This window comes from Aquarana catesbeiana, linkage group LG01, assembly GCF_042186555.1.
Source record: "Aquarana catesbeiana isolate 2022-GZ linkage group LG01, ASM4218655v1, whole genome shotgun sequence".
In the NCBI taxonomy this organism is placed as follows: domain Eukaryota; kingdom Metazoa; phylum Chordata; class Amphibia; order Anura; family Ranidae; genus Aquarana; species Aquarana catesbeiana.
In genome coordinates this window covers 311,643,431-311,662,876 of record NC_133324.1, presented here as the reverse complement: position 1 = coordinate 311,662,876, position 19,446 = coordinate 311,643,431, and the positions used below count along the sequence as shown (strand labels likewise).

The 19,446-nt window shown below is 42.0% G+C and overlaps 1 protein-coding gene across 3 annotated transcripts in view; it reads left to right on the top strand.

The window, feature by feature from the left end:
- MYO18B (myosin XVIIIB) overlaps window positions 1-19,446 on the top strand; it is an 885,307-nt gene that overhangs the window by 475,858 nt on the left and 390,003 nt on the right. For 2 of the 3 annotated variants that reach the window (XM_073629436.1, XM_073629423.1), the window contains 3 exons: window positions 2,175-2,294; window positions 3,849-3,957; window positions 5,242-5,366. In XM_073629436.1, the coding sequence (XP_073485537.1) occupies window positions 2,175-2,294; window positions 3,849-3,957; window positions 5,242-5,366 (354 nt within the window). The remainder of the gene's footprint in view (window positions 1-2,174; window positions 2,295-3,848; window positions 3,958-5,241; window positions 5,367-19,446) is intronic. The other variant, XM_073629428.1, reaches the window with a different exon arrangement.

Here is a 19,446-nt window from a genome sequence, read left to right as displayed (position 1 = left end):
AAGGTACTGTTAATAACTTTGGTATTGATGAAGATAGTTTGAATTATTTTGGGATTTTAACCCTTTTAGAGTAAACAATTACATATTTTATTCATATGTAACTGTTTAGATATGTTAACTCATAAAATTGAGGTTGTATTGCATCAGATTAGAATAAACAAAAACATAATTCTTGGAACTAGTTAGGTAATAATATATTTGTTCTAAGAAAAGAAAGAAAAAGCTTCCATTACTTCTGGATTATTGAACATATTTGTCCTAAAAAGTAATAAATCTATTGTTATTACCTGATAATATATAACTGAACAAGAATTTCCTTATTTAACTTATATATTCTAAGGCTATATGAATCAGAAGTAATAAGAAATATAACTGGAATGTAACATGATCCCACACAGTGTGTGACTATCAGAATGCAGTTACATTCAGTTATAAATATAGGTTTTTTATAGAGAACCATCTCTTAGTATAATAAATGAAGAGATATCAGGAATTAGGATGTCAGTCCATTGAATCTTCTTGGTCCATGGATGATGTGGCATAATGGCCTCTTTTGTGAGAATGATGATTCCCACTTTGTTCTGAAATTTTCTGAGTGCTGCCTGAAGGTGAAGATGATGCCATTCTTCTACGTGTGGGAGTGTTGCTGCTTGTGGGTTCTGTCAGATTTAATTTTAAAAGGGTTTGTTGTAGTTCATCTGCTGATCTGCTTCTGTAAATTGTACCTTGGTAGTTAAATCTGACTGAAAAGGGGAAGCCCCATTGATACATAATGTTGTGGCGTTGCAGTTCCATTAGTTGGGGTTTCATGGATCGTCTTTTAGTAATAGTAAGTTGGGATAGGTCAGCAAAAATTTGATAATTGTGTCCTTGAAAATTAAGTTCCTTTTTTTCTCTTGCAGCAATTAGTATTTGTTCTTTCGTTCTGTAATAATGAAATTTTGTGATTATATCACGTGGGGGTCCATCTTTCTTTTTAGCTGTGAGGGCTCTGTGTACTCTGTCCAGTTCTAAACGTTCAATAGGGATATCTGGCTTTAGTTCTTGTAATAGAGCAGTAATAGTAGATTGCAGGTCTGTCACAGTTTCAGGTATTCCCCTTATGCGCAAGTTTGAACGTCTGGCTCTATTTTCGTAATCTTCGAGCTTAGTTTGAAGTATTAAATTCTCTTTTTTTAATTGTTCCAATTCTGTTATATTTTCTTGGGTTGTAATTTCAATTTCATCCATTTTTATTTCTAGGGCTGCGGTGCGGTTTCCCAGCTCTCTTATTTCTTTGGTTAGGCTTTTTGTTATTTGGTCTGAGGTTTGTTTTAAAGCCTTATGAAGCATCTTTTCAAATTGTAATAATATTACTGGGGATACTGAGGAGGTTTGTGGAGAAGTTTGTGAGAGGATTTGTTCTGTATCTGACTCAAATGGAGAGTCTTGCTGTGACATTTTCTGTCTGTGAGAGCGCCCTGATGCTGTATCTTGTGAGGTGACTGGAGCTGCTTCAGCTGCAGTGAGTGCCTGTGAGCTCTTTGTGAGGTGATTTTTATTTCTGCCACGGTTTCCTCCCAGTACCATATTTCCTGCCCAAACTTTCACAGTTTGTTCCCTGGGGCAAAAAGGTTCAAATGGATACCTTTTGAGCCTGCAGGCTCCGCTTTGTCCTTCTCTTCTCTCCTCAGCGGTGTGGAGCTCTAACAATGCATGTCTGCTCCGCTAGGCTCCGCCTCCGTGTATTAGAAGAATATGTATAATTCAATTCTATTAACATATCAACACCCAACTGGAAAACCTAGAAAGTCTTGGGCAACAGTACTCTAGATTTCATATTTCCTCCATTAGGACACGCAGATTTCCTTACTAAACCTTGAGTAAAAAAAATTACTAAAATGCACAATCTGGCATGTCCCTTCATGTCTATTGTTCTGTTCATCAGTCTAAACTAATTACTTATTAGGATCTCAAGGTTATTGTACTTTTGCAATGCCTTTTGACCCTACATTGTAACAACATAATTTTCTTCTTGCGTGCGTTAATTATTGAAATGTGCTAATTGAGTAAATGAATTTGTTCTAGCCATAAAAATACAACTTTTGTCACATTTGATTACTTAATCAGATGCCGTACACCAATTTTATGAAAGATTAAATAAAATGTCACTGAGAAAAATTGCTGTTTTACAGATCACTGATTTAATGACTGAACTGTCTGATGAACGATTCAAAGGTGAAGTAGCTTGTCAAGTTTTAGAAGGGGAGAGAGCAGAAAGGCTGCGAGCAACACGAGAGATTACAGAAATGCAGGTAAGCACATTATCACATATACTTTCAATCATGCAAAAAGGGCTAGATTTATTGTACCACCCGAAAAAACATACATTCTAATTATTCTTAATTAGACGTTCGGGGTACTTCTGCTTGTAAACTCATTACAACAGTTTATAGTTTTAGCACATAATGACTCATGTGTAACAAAGATCTGTGTAACAAAGATCTACGTATTAATAATTGTTAAAAATGTAATATAAAAAAAAAATAAAAATGTAATGTATTGTTTGGAAGCATTTATATAGAATTGGAGTGCATTGTAAATATGGGTATTCTTGTCTACAAGTTTCTGGATACAAGTATGCTCTGTCTACAAATTTACCATTAAGCATAATGATTGTGTCTGGTTGTGTTACTACTATTTTTGCAAAATACTACACTGCATTAGCACATGCTAGTTCAAGGTTAAAATAAAAGGAAACAACATTATTTTTAAGGAAACTTGTACTGAGAGTAACAAGGAAGCTGCCTTCACTGAAAAGTCATAAAGAACAAGCATGCTGTAGGTAATGTCAGCAAAGTCAGGTCTTTGGAGCTGTTTCCTGTCAGTAATTTAGAAATATTAGAGTTTAGGGATTAGCACGACAGCTAGAGTTACTAGCATTTTCCAAATCATCTGAAGATCTGAAGATCAACAATGGCAGCCTATATACTTTTTCTCATTGTAGGTTACTTTTTAACATAAAGGTTTCCAAGCATGGGATAACAATAGCAGCAGAATCAATTTACAATTATCATCCTCTTAAAAATGACTTGTACTGTAGAAGTTGTGCCTAAAAAAAAGGAAAGTTGAGAGCAACGGTCCATTCAACAATATTACCTGTAGGCTTCCTTCAGCTGATCTTTTCCCCTGGACTAGTGTACTATGCATTCCTCAACGCTATGTCTCTGCGTGGCGAAGACCTTCTTGATAGAACAGCAGGCCTTTGCTTCCTCATCTCGGAGCCTCCCACCCACTGACTCTCCAGCAAGAATAACTGTCAGCAGCACTAGAATATTTTCATTGATTCTCACTTAAAATCTCATGAAAGTAGCAGTGTGAATCACAATGGCTAACAAGATCTCATTCTACCATGAGGTTGTAGGCACAGAAAGAATTTCAGGTCAAGGGTAAATCTTTCTGGGTACTGCTTAGACACGATCAACAATAATTTGTTGTTCCCTATATGATAGCACTGTGGGAGTTAAAATAATGACTACCTTTGTTAGTATATGCCTTTTTTATCCACCTATTTCAGCTGACCCCACAAATGATGTCATTTGGGTTGCCAAACATCTCAGTTTTCAAATTCCACTTGTTCAGACAAAGAAGAAAAATGTAAAAATATGCACTCTATGTAATTAGGCTAGTTCTTTTGCAATATTTTTTGGCAGATTGCTCTTCAATAAAGCCTTTTACAGAATTAAAAGACTTTCACAGTCTACGTATTAATCAATCTATTGACTTCAAATGTATAATTTCCTGTCTGTTCTCTTTTGTACATTTAAATGTATCTTGTCTTTTCTCATGAAGCCTCTTTCTTTGTCAAGGTTAAATATGAGCAAATGCATAAAAACCTGGAGTCTGTGTCAAAGCAGCTAGAGGAAGCACAACAACAAATCCAACTTCGGGAACTTAGCACAGGCAGTCCTGGAGGAGGTAAGAACTGCAGATAATTGTGTGTGGTATTGTCTACCGTACAAGGACAGATATTTGTCCTATTCATCAAAGCATCCTCCAAATATTCACTTACACATTTTCAGTAACAGAGATTCATTCCTCTCAGCTAGTGACATTTTTTCAACCTCAGTGTTAGACAGACATTTCTGATATTATATACTTTTTATGATTACTATACTTCTGTGGAATTTATATTTTCCACAGAAAAAAAATACTTTTTAAATAAGCGTAGGCATACTGTATACAGTTTACTGTGTGACAGTTTGACAAAGCATTAGTACGCCTTAGGTTGGGACTGATAGGCCAATCACTGCGTTATTCCCACAGTAGAAACATAAGCAAACAATTACGCTAGGCAGGGTAGCTACCAGACTCTTGTGCAATACTGGAAAAACAATGGTCTTCTCTATAAAATGTTAGGATTGGCTAGTACTTTCTCACGTAATGTAGATAGGAGTGGTTATATTATAGCTTGTGATCTCAACAGCTCCTGATTTCAAAACATAAAAATGACTAAACCTATTTAAATAGCTGTTATTGCATTAGGTTAGTTATTATTTTTATACAGGATTTATATAGCACCAACAGTTTGCACAACGCTTTACACTATAAAGGGAAACATTACAGCAGCAATGCAATTCAATACAAGATGACTAGGAGGTCCCTGCTCCTGAGAGTTTACAATCTAATAGGGAGAGGCAAGTGGAACAAAAAGGTAATAACCATTAAGGAACCCATGGGAGAAATACAAGATTCAGTTGTTAGCTAAAAGCAGGATAGGTGTCCCTGAAGAGATGAGCTTTTAGGGATTGCCTAAAAGTGAAGTAGGAGATAGCTAGACATATTGGGGTAAAGAGTTTCAAAGGATGGGAGTGGCTCTGGATAAGTCCTGGAAATGATCATGACAGGAGAAGACAAGGGAGCTAGAGAGCATGAGGTCTTGGAAGAAGCAGAGAGGATGATATTTTGAGACAAACTTGGGGCAGAGTTGTAAATGGATTTGTATGCTTTTGTTAATATTTAACATTTTATTTTCTTATGCAATTGGAAGTTAGTAGAGGGATTGTCAGAGAGGAGTGGCAGACACTAAATAGAGCTACATATGTTGGGAACCACTGTTCTGCTGGAGGTGATGGTGGTGGCCATCTAGTCTAGTTTAACTCAACGCTGCAAAGTAGAACAAAATAAACAACTGTTTGTATTTTTTATTCTGTTAACTACCTGCTCAAACTATGAACAATCTAGTCTTATTTATTTATGTAGCAGATGAGTGGCAAATCCGATTTGACTGTGCCCAGACAGAAATTAACTTTTTGAGGAAAAGATTGACACAGTTTGAAGAAAGGCTGGAATATGAGAAGACATACAGGAATGAACTGGAACAGAAGGTATTTAAAGTGAAAGTTCACTGTAAAAGTGCTCATTGAATACTAAGGGCACATGCACACCACCAAATGCATGCTGCCTGTGATTAGATATGGGTTCTCACAATTAGCTGCGAGTAGGCAGCCCCATTGAAAACAATGGGAGGCTACCTGGTTTTCGCAGCTAATTGCACATGATTGTATGTAATCTCACAAGCAGCAATCACACGTGAGTGTGATTAGCCCTGAACACAGGCAATCTGTGTCCAAGGCTGATCATTCCCATGTGATTGCTGCATGAGTGATTACATGTGAGTGGGCATGATTAGCTGTGAGAGAGGTGGCAGCCTCCTATTGCTTTCAGTGGGGCTGCCTACTCAAAGCTAATTGCAGGAACCTCCACTGAGGTTATCGTATGTAGCTGGGATTCTCACATCTAACTGCAAGAAGGGTGCACCCTTAATAACATGTCAACTATGAAATCCATAACAAACTATATATATATATCCTGGACCCCCCCATGTCAGCCTACTATGGGTCAGCTCCGCCCCCTCTGACTCCTACAGGACTACCTCTTTCTTTGCCCATAACAGGTTGCTGTCTGCCCACACCAGTGTTCTTTTCTCGTCCTCGCTCCGGATGCCTTTTAAAGTTTATTTTTATTTATTTATTTATTTCTTCTCCATCCACCATCCATCCTGTTTGGGTTCAGTCTCTCCCGGTTCAGAAGACCCCCCATATAGGTTGTAAATTTCATCTATAAATGACTGTGTATTACTGGCAAAGGTCACTGGCAGTATAAATGACTGTCTATACCTTCGTTAGGCAGGTGCTGGCACTCTCTCCTTCCATGTTTTTGTGTGTTCAGGCAGTGGTTTGGCTCGCTGGGACTTGGTGTTCACCGCCTCCACATGTATTCCTTTCAGGAAGCTCAGAGTTGAGCAGGTGAGGTCAGAGGCGGCTTCCTCTTTGAGTTGCCTAGCAAACACCAGAATGCTCACTGCTGATTTGCAGCAGGCTCTGTCCTCTAGGCCAATCTCAGTCTCAAGCTGATTAATCTGCTGCTCTGCTATGCTCTGGTAAGCCTCCTTCCAGGACTCTCATTACTTACTGCTGTGTTACTTATCTGTCAGAGTGTTTTTATTATCCTGTACCTTATAGGTCTGGGGAATTTTGCCTGCCTGCCTAGCTGCCTTAGCACTGAAGATTCGGATGGAGAAGTTTATTTAAATTTTATTTATTTATTTTATTTATTTTTTGTTTAAAAAAAAAAGTTTTTATTTTTTTATTTTTTTAAAAGAGAGCACATCCACTGCGTTTTACAGAGAAAAGGGCCCAGTGCAGGATGAACGCCCGCAAAGAGGTTCCAAATCAGCATTCCAGTCTCAAAGGGTAAAAAAGGGACTAGACATGACAAATCGCAGTTGCATGCAGCTGGATAGACGCCCGTTGTCACAGCATTCCAGATCTCCCTCGCCCTTACCTCACTTTAGTCGCTCAGACCCGAGCCAAGAGAGGTCAAGACATCAGAAAGCCTCTAGAAAGAGCAAATCCAGGCGCAGACACAGAAGAAGATCCTCTCCTTCGGATAGGTCTTCATCGCCAGCCCAGGCAGAAGAAAGATCCTGTTGGGCCTACTCAACTGAGGTCCGCATAGGAAAGCGAGTATGTGCATCTTGCTTCAAGGAGGCGGCTCAGGACAATGCTGCAAAGGCACGCCAGGTTAAATCCTACATTAAGTACGCAGTCAAGGAAGGGTTAAAGAGTGTTTCAAGGAATCCTGTTTATCCCGCTGTATCTTCAGCATCTGCAGAATCAGATCATCTGTTTTCAGTGCGTCTTAACTCAGAAGTCGATAGCGATTCGGATCCATCTGAGGCTGAGATGGTCTCCGAATCGCATACATTTGATTTTTTCACTGGTTCCCCCTTGGTGTAGGCTGTTAAGGATACGATGAAGTGGCAGGAAGAATCGTCGCCTCCAAAGAAACAGCAAAGATACTACCCCTATTTAAAGAAATCGTTACCTTCCTTCCCATTCATTTCTGAAATTAAAGAAGTAATTGACGATGAGTGGGCAAGGCCTGAGAAAAAGCTCAATGTGCATAATAGAGTATCGAAGCTGTACCCCTTGGGATACTACGCCCAAGGTGGATGCTTCATTACGTAGATTCGTCCGCCACATTACGCTTCCGCTGGAGGATTCTGTCTCTTTTAGGGATCCTATGGATCGCAGAATAAACACAGACCTAAAAAGGTTGTATAGTTTGGCCGGAGCAGCCTATAGACCGGCGGTAGGAAGCAGCACCTGTGCGTTTTTGGTGCTTTTTGCGGATTTGCACTACCCTCCATTTGCCATGGTCTCCAATGGAGCACGTTCTGTGGTGCGGGTCTGCGGAATGCAGGGAGAACTGGGAGTGCATGGGTGTGAATCCAGCCTTAGAGTGTGGGTAGTGGAGCTGGTGGATGGATGTTCGGATGAAAGTCTGGGAAGTGGCAGTTCTTCTCCTTTTGCAGTTTTCAAGACTGCTGTAGAGTTTGTGGCTGAAGTGGCTGTCGACCAGGTCAAGATGACAGCAAAGATAATGGCTCATTCCGTCACAGCCCACAGAGCCTTAAGGTTTAAGCATTGGTCGGCCAATAAGGCTTCTAAGCACAGTCTGTGTTCGGTTCCATTTGACGGGAAGCTACTCTTCGGGAAGACCTAGAATCAGCAATTCAGCGGGTTTCCGCCGGCAGATCTGGTCTAATCCCGTAGAAGAGAAAAAGACAACAGCAGCCATTTCAGTTTAACAAGAGATTCAAAGAAGGATTCAGAGAGGCCAGTGCTTACAGACAGTTTTTCAGACAGTGGAAGGGAGCCGGTTCGACCTTCCAGAAACCTTCCAAGCCCAGGTCCAACAAAGCTCCTAGGGCTTCAAATAAGTCCTTCTGAAGGTGTCTCTGCTTAATCCTCTCAAGTAGGAGCAAGACTAGCCTAAATTACAGGATGCCTGGATTGTAGCCGTCATTCGATCACGTTATCATCTCGAGTTCAGAACAAGGCCCCCTCAGACCTTGTTCGTAGAAACTGGACTTCCTACGGATTTGGAAAGGTGGCAATGTTTGCAAGGATATATAGGGGAGCTGTTGGCAGCAAGGGCCATCCTTCCGGTTCCAAGGCACGAATTGGGTCAAAGAGTATGTTCCCCTCTGTTTTTGGTCCCAGAGGCTTCAAGGGGTCTCGGACCAGTTTTTGACCTCAAAGTCCTGAATTCTTACATGAAGGTTCCACCATTCAAAATGGAGTCATTGTAAATGATCAAAAAATTGAGTCAGCAGACTCGATGGTTTCCATCCATCTGGCGGATGCGTATCTTCATGTTTCCATAGACACATGTCTCACATCTCACCATCGCGTTCTCAGGTTTTCTGTAGAAGGCTCTCATTTTCAATTTTAATGTCTCCCATTCGGTCTCTGCATGACTCCGAGAACGTTTTCAAAGCTACTGTCTGCTGTCGTCGCGACTCTCAGGGTCAAGGGAGTGCAAATATTCCATTACCTAGATGACATGCTACTCCTGGCTCCTTCTAGTTCATGTGAATTTCACCTGCAAAACACTAGCTAATTTCAGTTGTTTGATCAACTTATGGAAAAGCCAGATGCATCCGACCCAAATGTTGGAGTATTTAGGAGTACAATTTGAAACGGATCAAGGTCGTGTTTCTTTTCCTCAAAGAAAGGTCCAGGAGATCCAGTCTCAGACAAAAGCAGTGACGGCCAGGCCTTCTATGATGGTGAAGGAATGCATGCAGTATCTGTGGGTTCTATCAGCCACAGTTACAGTAGTCCCATGGGTCAGGTGGCGCAGAAGGAGGTTTCAATGCAACTTTGTTCTTCAGTGGGATCGTCACTCCTTGTTCCAGAAAATCTATCTGCCAATTCTGATAACATGGTCCCTGGTTTGGTGGTCAGTAGCTCGCAATGGTTCCTGCAGAGTTCCAATGAAGGCCTCAGAACCAATAATGGTGACGACCAATGCCAGTCTGGCAGGCTGCGAGGCACGCTGCCTGGGACAGCAGGTTCAAGGCCAATGGAACCTTTGTGGGGAGAAGAGTTAAAATTTCCTGGGATTGGATGCTGTCAGACGTGCTTTCTTTTGGACAACAAAACTACGGTGGCTTATGTGTCTCATCAAGAGGGCACAAGAAGTTGCCCTCTCCTTCAGATGGCATGTCAATCTTCCTATGCGCAGAAAAAGAATCTCGGCTCTCTTACAGCATCTTATCTCCCAGGGCCCGGGAATGTTTTAGCAGATCGCTTGAGTCGAGGCTTTGGGGATCACAACAAATGGGGCCTCAACCCCAAGTACCTACGCAATATCTTCTGGGTCTGGGGGACGCCTTCGATAGATCATATGGCATTTGAGAAGAATTGTCAACTGCCTTGCTTCTTCTCCTGGACCTGGCATCCACAGGCGTTGGGTCAGGGTGCTCTGTCCAGGTCTTGGAGCTTCCCCTTGCTGTATGTGTTCCAGCCGCTTCCATTGACTCTCAAAATCCTGCTGAAGATTCAGCGAGAAATGGTCACAGCAATAGTAGTCCTACCTTACTGGTTAAGGGAGCCGTGGTCCCCTCTGGCTTGGAGGAAAAAGTTGGGCTCACCAATCCCACTGCCTCTTTGTCAAAATCTCCTTCTGCAGAGTGGGGCCTGACACCTGAACCACAGGAGGATGAATTCAAAAATGGAAGGGAGGAAAAATCAGAGGCACCACATCCCAGAGAGTACATTTGTAAAGAGAGGGGACAGTGGGGCCAAATACAGGCCCCGGGACTTTTAACGGTGCTGAGGTGAATGAGGTAGAAAAAGTAGAATAAAAAGATCTTTTATTTAACAATCTTTTAAAAAAAACAGACAAAGAAAATAACACTTTTACAAAGCAAATAGGGTAATTGATTGATACAAGAGTTGATACCACTTTCTCAACATGTTTCGCTTTCTCAAGCTTCTTCAGGAGACATAATGTGGCATTAGATCAACTATAAGGTAGAAAAAACAGCAATAAGAATTTAATGTCTGCTAAAATATCATAATGTATATCCATTAAGTCAAAAAAGGACAATTATTGAAAAGAGTCATTAGAGAAAGTTTTTACAATATATATAGCCCCAAAAGTGGAATGTATCGTAAACAAAAACAATAATATAGATAAAAAATAATGTATATAAAAAAAAAAAAAAAAAAAAAAAAACTACCACACAAATACATATGTGTACACATTTGATTCAGCATACATCACATCATAACTTGTACATTGATCTTACCCGTAAATCGGGGGAAAGAAAGAATCTAAGTTTTTAAAAAGAAATCTGTGCAAGCGGAAGATTCTCCCTCCAGTCCGCACCTCACTGATTAGCATGCAGAGAGGGATAAAAAAGATTGCAACAATGGATGAAATTCTCTGGAAGCGAGAAAAAAGGGGGGTGTCATAGGATCTGATGCATACGTCAAAAAGCATAAATAGGCTCACATTTCTTCCTCCGCCTCCAACGAATGTTGGAGAAGAAAGCCAGAGTGTATTGGAACAAATGGTACTTTTCTAGATACTTGGACGATCGAATTGCCCCTTGGGGTTTGAGAATTCAAATCTTCACTACAGTGAGCAATTTGGAGCAAGATTTTAGAACCAGTTGGGAAACCAATCTCCAATCTTGCTCTATGAAAATGATGGAACTGTTATGTGGTCATTACAATGATGAATTGATTTCCTTGGATAAGGAAATAGAAAAACTGTATTCTGAAAATAGTTCAATTGTTTCAAATGAACTTTTTTCCAGTCGCGAGGGAACCCTCAAAGCACACATAGAGACCTATGTAGCTGAAATCTTAAAAACAAAGGAAAAGAAATTTGTAAGAGATAAATTATCGTATGATAATAATCAAGCTTACGCCTGGACACAAACTAAAACGAGCAAGAGACGCAATACAAAAATGCGAACTTCTAGAGATGTCCATCCCGAACCAAGCGACTCTGACACTTCCTCTGCTTCCTCTTTTTCATCACAGGCACCAGAAGGCCCTAAGGATCTCATTTTTTCAAAGCGCACTAACGGTAACTTGAATGTACCCACTGGGTCAGGTAAGCGGCACCAAAACACCAATCGCACACCGGTTCATACTAGAGCCACAACGGCCAAAATTAATAACTCTTCGCACGCACCGGTTCACCGAGACATCCTGTCCAGCACTCATTCAACTAACCAATCATCCCCAACACCGGCACCATCAACAAGTAATACCAATGATCTTACTTATCAGTCGGATTTTCGTCCGGCTCCCATTTTCACACAACCGGTGCACGATTTAAAGAAAGTGACCACCACGGAGGGCTTTCAAAAACAGGCAAAAAGTTTGAGGTAATCAATTTATCCTCCATCCCCCTAAGTGCTGATCAAGTTTCTGTCTTGGAATTAGGCCTTACCTTCTGTCCGACACAGAAAATTGATCAGTTTGAACTCATTAAGGATCTCAATTTATTTGCCCGCAAATTAATGTTGCGCATTATCTACGACAAACCCAAACAACCCACTTCAACTTTGACATCTAAGGTACCCACTTTGGAAAACATTACACTAAATGAAATTAAAGCCATGGAGGAACTCATGGAGCTCTGGGATGAGGGACATATCGATGAGACTGAGCTCTCTGAAGCTCAAGCCCTTGATCGGGATGGCTATCCCGACCATGAGTTGTGTGCCCCTCACCTAAGAGTCTCCGTTGCCCCTACAGAATACAAACCCAAATCAAAAATCTTTCCTACACCACAGGGTAACCCCAATGTCTGGGCCTTCATCCATCAGGTCACAGATGACATCTGCAAGACCAAATGGAAGGGCCTATCAAAATCTAATCTTACAGTTCAGCAGAAAGCAGCCTTAAAGTCTCTACAACAGGACTCCCGCTTGGTAGTGAAACCCTCAGACAAGGGAGGCAATTTGGTAGTGATGACTACCGAACAGTATGAATCCATGGTCTCACGCCTCCTCCAGAACAGAGACTGGTACAAGAAAGTATCTGAGGCGCATGTCACCAATATGACCATACGCTATAGAAAACTGATTGGGACCGCTTACCATCAGGGTCTAATCACAAAACCAACATGGAATTTTCTTAACGTGCCCTGTCCTCGGATTCCTACACTGTACGCCCTTCCCAAAGTTCACAAGGATTTATGTAATCCCCCCGGCCGGCCGATAGTGTCCGGTAACGGATCTTTAACTGAAAATGCTAGCCAACTTGTGGACGATTTTCTTAGGCCCCATGTAGAAGGCCTTACATCATATCTACAAGATACTAGTGAACTTCTTCGCACTCTGGATGGTTTGGCCATCCCCGAAGGGGCGTGGCTTGTGACATTGGATGTGGAGGCCCTCTATAACTCCATCCCCCATGATTTGGGGGTGGCAGTTGTAGAGGGCTTCATCTCTCATAATAGTGATGTCCCCCGGGCCTACAATAGGTTCAGTCTGGACCTATTGAGGTTCATCCTTACTAATAACATCTTTTTGTTTGCACGCTCCCACTACCTCCAGGTGCAGGGAGTCGCAATGGGGACCAGGTGCGCCCCCTCTTATGCGAACCTGTACCTGGGGGAGTGGGAGCAAAGACTTTTTTTCAGGGAGGATATGCAACCCCTGGTGGAATACATACCGATATGGAAACGGTATATTGATGATGTGTTCCTTATTTGGACGGGCAGTAGAGAGGATCTTTCCCGTTTCTTCGACAGATTAAAAACTAATCCTTACAATTTAACTTTCACTATGGAAGCTAATCAAACCACTCTAACTTTCCTGGACATTACCATTCTGATTAATCCCGACAGAACCATAGGGACTACCCTATTCCATAAACCATCAGCAGGAAATCCTGCACGCCACCAGCTCACATCCATTGTCACTCATTAATAATGTCCCGTACGGACAGTACTTAAGACTAAGGAGAAATTGCAGTGAAAACGTTCACTTCGAATCCGAGGCTAGGGCACTAAGAGCACGTCTTAAGGCACGAGGCTACAGTAATAAATGCCTTAAAAGAGCTTACCTCAGAGCCAAAAAGAGTGATCGCAGCCAACTCATTCATGGCCGCACCAATGCTAAACCAGATCCAGGCTTGAGATTAATCACAACCTTTTCCGGTCAACATCAGCAAATGCGTGATTTGCTACAGAAGCATTGGTATTTGCTGATGGGTGACCCCAGGGTGTCCAAACATCTCAAGGATCACCCTGAGATCACCTACAGACGATCTCGGTCAATTAGGGATCACATTGTTCACAGCCACTATGCTCCCCTGTCTGTAACTGCTACCAAAAACAAGGGAACAATACCCTGTCACAAGTGTGACTTCTGTAGGTACATTTATTCATCTCGCAATATTGTTCTTCCAAATGGACGGCTCTATAATCCAAACTTCTTAGCCACATGCCAATCCATCGGTATAGTCTATATTATGTTATGCGAGTGTATTGCATTTTATGTGGGGAAGACCAAACGTCCCTTTTTCCACAGAATTAGAGACCATGTTTCTTTAGTAAATAAAAAAAAGATGGAAACTCCCATCAGTCGACATATGGGGTTATGTCACCAGTTTGATGACAGCAAAATGCACTTTTTCGCCCTGGAGTACGCCCCCCCAACTGAAAGGGGTGGAGATTACGATAGGACTTTATTACAACGTGAGACTAAATGGATTTTTAGTCTAAACGCTTTGAAACATCCTGGGCTGAATGACGTTCTGAGTTACAAACCCTTTCTTTAAATTTTGTCTGTCAGTATGTAATACATTCTCTCTTCCTTTTTTTTTTTTTTTCCCACACAATTTATATCGTGTTTCCAATTCCATCTGTTAGAATTAATGGTTTATGGATTTTGAATTTTGATGTTATACTCCACACTCTATATGCGATTATCCATTGAGACTTTATTATTGACACAGCATTATTTAATTTGTGCATTATTTTGGGGTTTTTTCTCTCTCCCCCCAGCCCGTCACCTCCCCCTCCTTTTTTTAGCATGTATGGACACCCAGGGCACTCATCGGTTCAGCTCCTAATCAATGTTTTGACTGTATGTTTGCCCCTTCATTGACAACCAATGCAGTGTCGCCTCTCCCGGCTATTCGTGCGTGAGAATAGTCTATTTATTTTATTTATTGATTTCCCCCCTAGCCTCAGGGCCTCCGTAGTGCTTAGTCTGGGCATCAGATTTTCTAAGATGGCCGCGGTTCAATCAAAGACCTCTGACGCCGCTTCCGCACTGAAGCCGGGAGGCGCGCGCATGCACGGTTGCCTCTTCTTGGTCCGCAGCGTGGTGGCGAGTCAGACGCCGTCACGCTGGAGAGGTTTAAAAAGCGGGTTTTTCCCGCTACTCTCTGTCATTCCCTCTAGTCACGCTGGGCAGGCAGACGTCCCTGGATACCTTTGGCTGGTGTTACATTCAGCTTTACACTCACAAGTAAGTTTCTCTGATTGGCTTTCTGATTTCCTTATATCTAGCCCTATCTTTTTTTGTTTTTAATCATGTGTTTGAACTTAGTCCATTTTTTGTTATTTTATCCATAGGCTCTTTGTGCTAGGCTGCAGATGACTCTTTAGGTCTGATCACCCACTATTCTTTGTGGGTGCTCGAACCCTTGCATCCTGCCCTTTGTTCAGCTGCTATCCTGGTGCATAAAAAGAACCACCTGTCTGCATATTCAGCAATCAGGCTTTTCATCATCTTTTGGATGTTGATCCTTTATTTATGAATTGATTCTACTTACTATATTGAAGGTACTTTATTGCAACACTGCTATCCCTTTTACTTTGCCTAATGTGAGCCTATTTATGCTTTTTGACGTATGCATCAGATCCTATGACACCCCCCTTTTTTCTCGTTTCCAGAGAATTTCATCCATTGTTGCAATCTTTTTTATCCCTCTCTGCATGCTAATCAGTGAGGTGCGGACTGGAGGGAGAATCTTCCGCTTGCACAGATTTCTTTTTTAAAACTTAGATTCTTTCTTTCCCCCGATTTACGGGTAAGATCAATGTACAAGTTATGATGTGATGTATGCTGAATCAAATGTGTACACATATGTATTTGTGTGGTAGTTTTTTTTTTTTTTTTCATATACATTATTTTTATCTATATTATTGTTTTTGTTTACGATACATTCCACTTTTGGGTCTATATATATTGTAAAAACTTTCTCTAATGACTCTTTTCAATAATTGTCCTTTTTTGACTTAATGGATATACATTATGATATTTTAGCAGACATTAAATTCTTATTGCTGTTTTTTCTACCTTATAGTTGATCTAATGCCACATTATGTCTCCTGAAGAAGCTTGAGAAAGCGAAACATGTTGAGAAAGTGGTATCAACTCTTGTATCAATCAATTACCCTATTTGCTTTGTAAAAGTGTTATTTTCTTTGTCTGTTTTTTTTAAAAGATTGTTAAATAAAAGATCTTTTTATTCTACTTTTTCTACCTCATTCACCTCAGCACCGTTAAAAGTCCCGGGGCCTGTATTTGGCCATAATGTCCCCTCTCTTTACACAGGAGGATGAAGTTAATGACTTGGAAGTGAGAGGGGGCCTTTAACTAGCTTGGGTCTCTCGGGCGGTGTAGTGGAGACATTAATACAGGCTCGTAAGAAGTCCACGAATGTAACCTATCACCGGATCTGGAAAACTACAGAAAGGGGTTGGGACCTTGGATCTCCTTCAGTATCTAACATTTTGGAGTTTCTGCAGAGTGGTCACTAAGGGTTAGCTTATAATTCCCTGAAGAGTCAAATCCCTGCCTTGTCGGCTATGTAGTGTACAAGATATTCTCTACATCAATTGGTGATCTGATTTTTAGGGGCAGCCATGGAAATCAGACCTCCATTGAAATTGTTTTTTTCCAAAAGAGGACTTAACACTGTCTTGGGAACATTGCTGGTTCCTTCGTATGATCAAGCTTTCTCTTCATTATTTCCTTTAACAGTTTTTTGTTTCTGTTTTTTACTAGCCGTTGCCTCGGCCAGAAGAGTCTCTGAGTTGTGCGCCTTCTCATCTAAAGAACCATATTGTTTGGTGCTCCCAGACAAGATAGTCCTTAGGCCGATACCGAGCTTTCTACCTAAGGCGGCCACATAATTTCGTATGAACTGGGAGGTCATTCTCCCAGCCTTTCTGGTCGGATACAGTTGATGAGTGGAGTTAGACCTGGTCTCTGCAGTTTCAACCTACCTGAAATGGATTAAAAGCTTTTGAAAACAAGATCAGCTGTAGGTTTTCCCAATAGGGCCTAAAAAGGGTATGCCAGCAACATCCAGAGTTGTGTCTTCCTGGTTTGTCAAGACCATACACACTGCATACAAAACGCTGGGCCTACCTCCTCCTTCAGAGATCAAAGCACATTCGACGAGGGGTATGGCAGCATCCTGGGCAGCATACGCGAAGGTCGCCCTTGAGGTAGTTTGCAGAGCAGCAAGCTGGAGCGCGCCCAACACCTTTTTATTAGGCATTACAGGCTTAATTTAGCTTGTCCGCCTGAGGAAACATTTGGCTCTATGGTTATTATGGCGGCTGTTTCCCATTAAAAATTTGAGTAGCGTTGCATTGAGGGTTTGGCTTATTTTTTGGTTTTTGTCTTCCCTCCCGTCTTAATATTGCTTGGTACATCCCATAATAGGCTGATGACATGGGGAGGTCCAGGAATAAGGAAAATTGTTGCCCATACTTACCGTAATTTTCCTTTCCTGGATCCTCCCCATGTCAGCCGGAGGATTCCCACCGAGTTTATCCGTCGCGAGGCGGGTATTTTTTGAACACTGGTGTGGGCAGACAGCCGCCCTTTATGGGCTAAGAAAGATGTAGTTCTGGAGGGGTCAGAGGGGGCAGAGCTGAACCATAGTAGGCTGACATGGGGAGGATCCAGGAAAGGAAATTTACGGTAAGTATGGACAACAATTTTCCTTAATACAGTATCTCACAAAAAAAAACCACTTAAAAAATGACACTTTGCTACTATGTAAAGTGTAAACTAGTGGTGCCCCCGACTGGCCACCATCGGACCTGACTGCAAGCTAGAGGGAGGGAGCGTTGGGTCTTTGGGCAGTGCGCGCCTGTTGCTGCCCCTCCTAAAGTGCTGCCTGGGTCCCATGGACCCACTGGGACCCATGGTAAGGCCAGCCCTGTCCCCTCCCTTCGGAGATTGGGCCACAGGGCAGTATTCCAACATGATAATGACCCCAAACACACCTCCAAGACAAACACTGCCTTGCTAAAGAAGCTGAGGGTAAGGGTGATAGACTGGCCAAGCATGTCTCCAGACCTTAACCCTATTGAGCATCTGTGGGGCATCCTCAAATGGAAGGTGGAGGAGCGCAAGGTCTCTAACATCCTCCAGCCCTGTGATGTCATCATGGAGGAGTGGAAGAGGACTCCAGTGGATACCTGTGAAGCTCTGGTGTACTCCATGCCCAAGAGGGTTAAGGCCGGGCTGAAAAATAATGGTGGCCACACAAAATATTGACACTTTGCATTATCTTTAGAAGAGGCTTCCTTCTGGAACAACAGCCATGCAGACCAATTTGATGCAGTGTGCAGCGTATGGTCTGAGCACTGACAGGCTGACCCCTCCACCCCTTCAACCTCTACAGCAATGCTGGCAGCACTCATACGTCTATTTCTCAAAGACAACCTCTGGATATAACGCTGAGCATGAGCACACAACTTCTTTGGTCGACCATGGCGAGGCCTGGAACCTGTCCTGTTAAACCGCTGTATGGTCTTGGCTACCATGCTGCAGCTCAGTTTCAGGGTCTTGGCAATCTTCCTCTTTTCCATGATGCTCATGCACTCTGCAGTGTAGTTGAGCATCATGGGACATGTAGTTCAAAAACATCTGGGGTGCCAAGGTTCGCCATCACTGGCCTAGGCCATCTTTATGTAGAGCAACAATTCTTTTTTTCAGATCCTCAGAGAGTAATTTGGCATGAGGTGCCATGTTGAACTTCCAGTGATCACTATGAGAGAGTGAGAGCAATAACACCAAATTTAACACACCTGCTCCCCATTCACACCTGAGACCTTGTAACACTAACGAGTCATATGACACTGGGGAGGGAAAATAGCTAATTGGGCCCAATTTGGACATTTTCACTTAGGGGTGTACTCACTTTTGTTGACAGCGGTTTAGACATTAATGGCTGTATGTTGAGTTATTTTGAGGGGACAGCAAATTTACACTGTTATACAAGCTGTACACTCCCTACTTTACATTGTAGCAAAGTGTCATTTTTCCTGTGTTTTTTTTGTGAGATACTGTATTAAGGAAAATTGTTGTCCATACTTACCGTAATTTTCCTTTCCTGGATCCTCCCCATGTCAGCCTACTATGGGTCAGCTCTGCCCCCTCTGACCCCTCCAGAACTACATCTTTCTTAGCCCATAAAGGGCGGCTGTCTGCCCACACCAATGTTCAATAAATACCCGCCTCGCGACAGATAAACTGGGTGGGAATCCTTCGGCTGACATGGGGAGGATCCAGGAAAGGAAAATTACGGTAAGTATGGACAACAATTTTCCTTATTACTGGACCTCCCCATGACAGCCTACTATGGGATGTACCAAGCAATATTAAGAAGGGAGGGAAGACAAAAACCAAAAAATAAGCCAAACCCTCAATGCAATGCTACTCAAATTTTTAATGGGAAACAGCCGCCATAATAACTGTAGAGCTAAATGTTTCCTCAGGCGGACAAGGGGTGTACTCACTTCTGTTGCCAGTGGTTTAGACATTAATGGCTGTGTGTTGAGTTATTTTGAGGGGACAGTAAATGTACACTGTTATAAAAGCTGTACACTCACTACTTTACATTGTAGCAAAGTGTTGTCACATGAAAAGACATAAAATATTTACAAAAATGTGAGGGGTGTACTCGCTTTTGTGAGACACTGTATGTTTATATGTATATATATACAGTGTTTATACTTTCAATGCACATTGGTTTGTTTCGGGTTTTACGGTTAACTTGCTGCAAAAGTCAAAACCAATCACTGTGGAGTGTTTGTTCCCCATGGATTGGT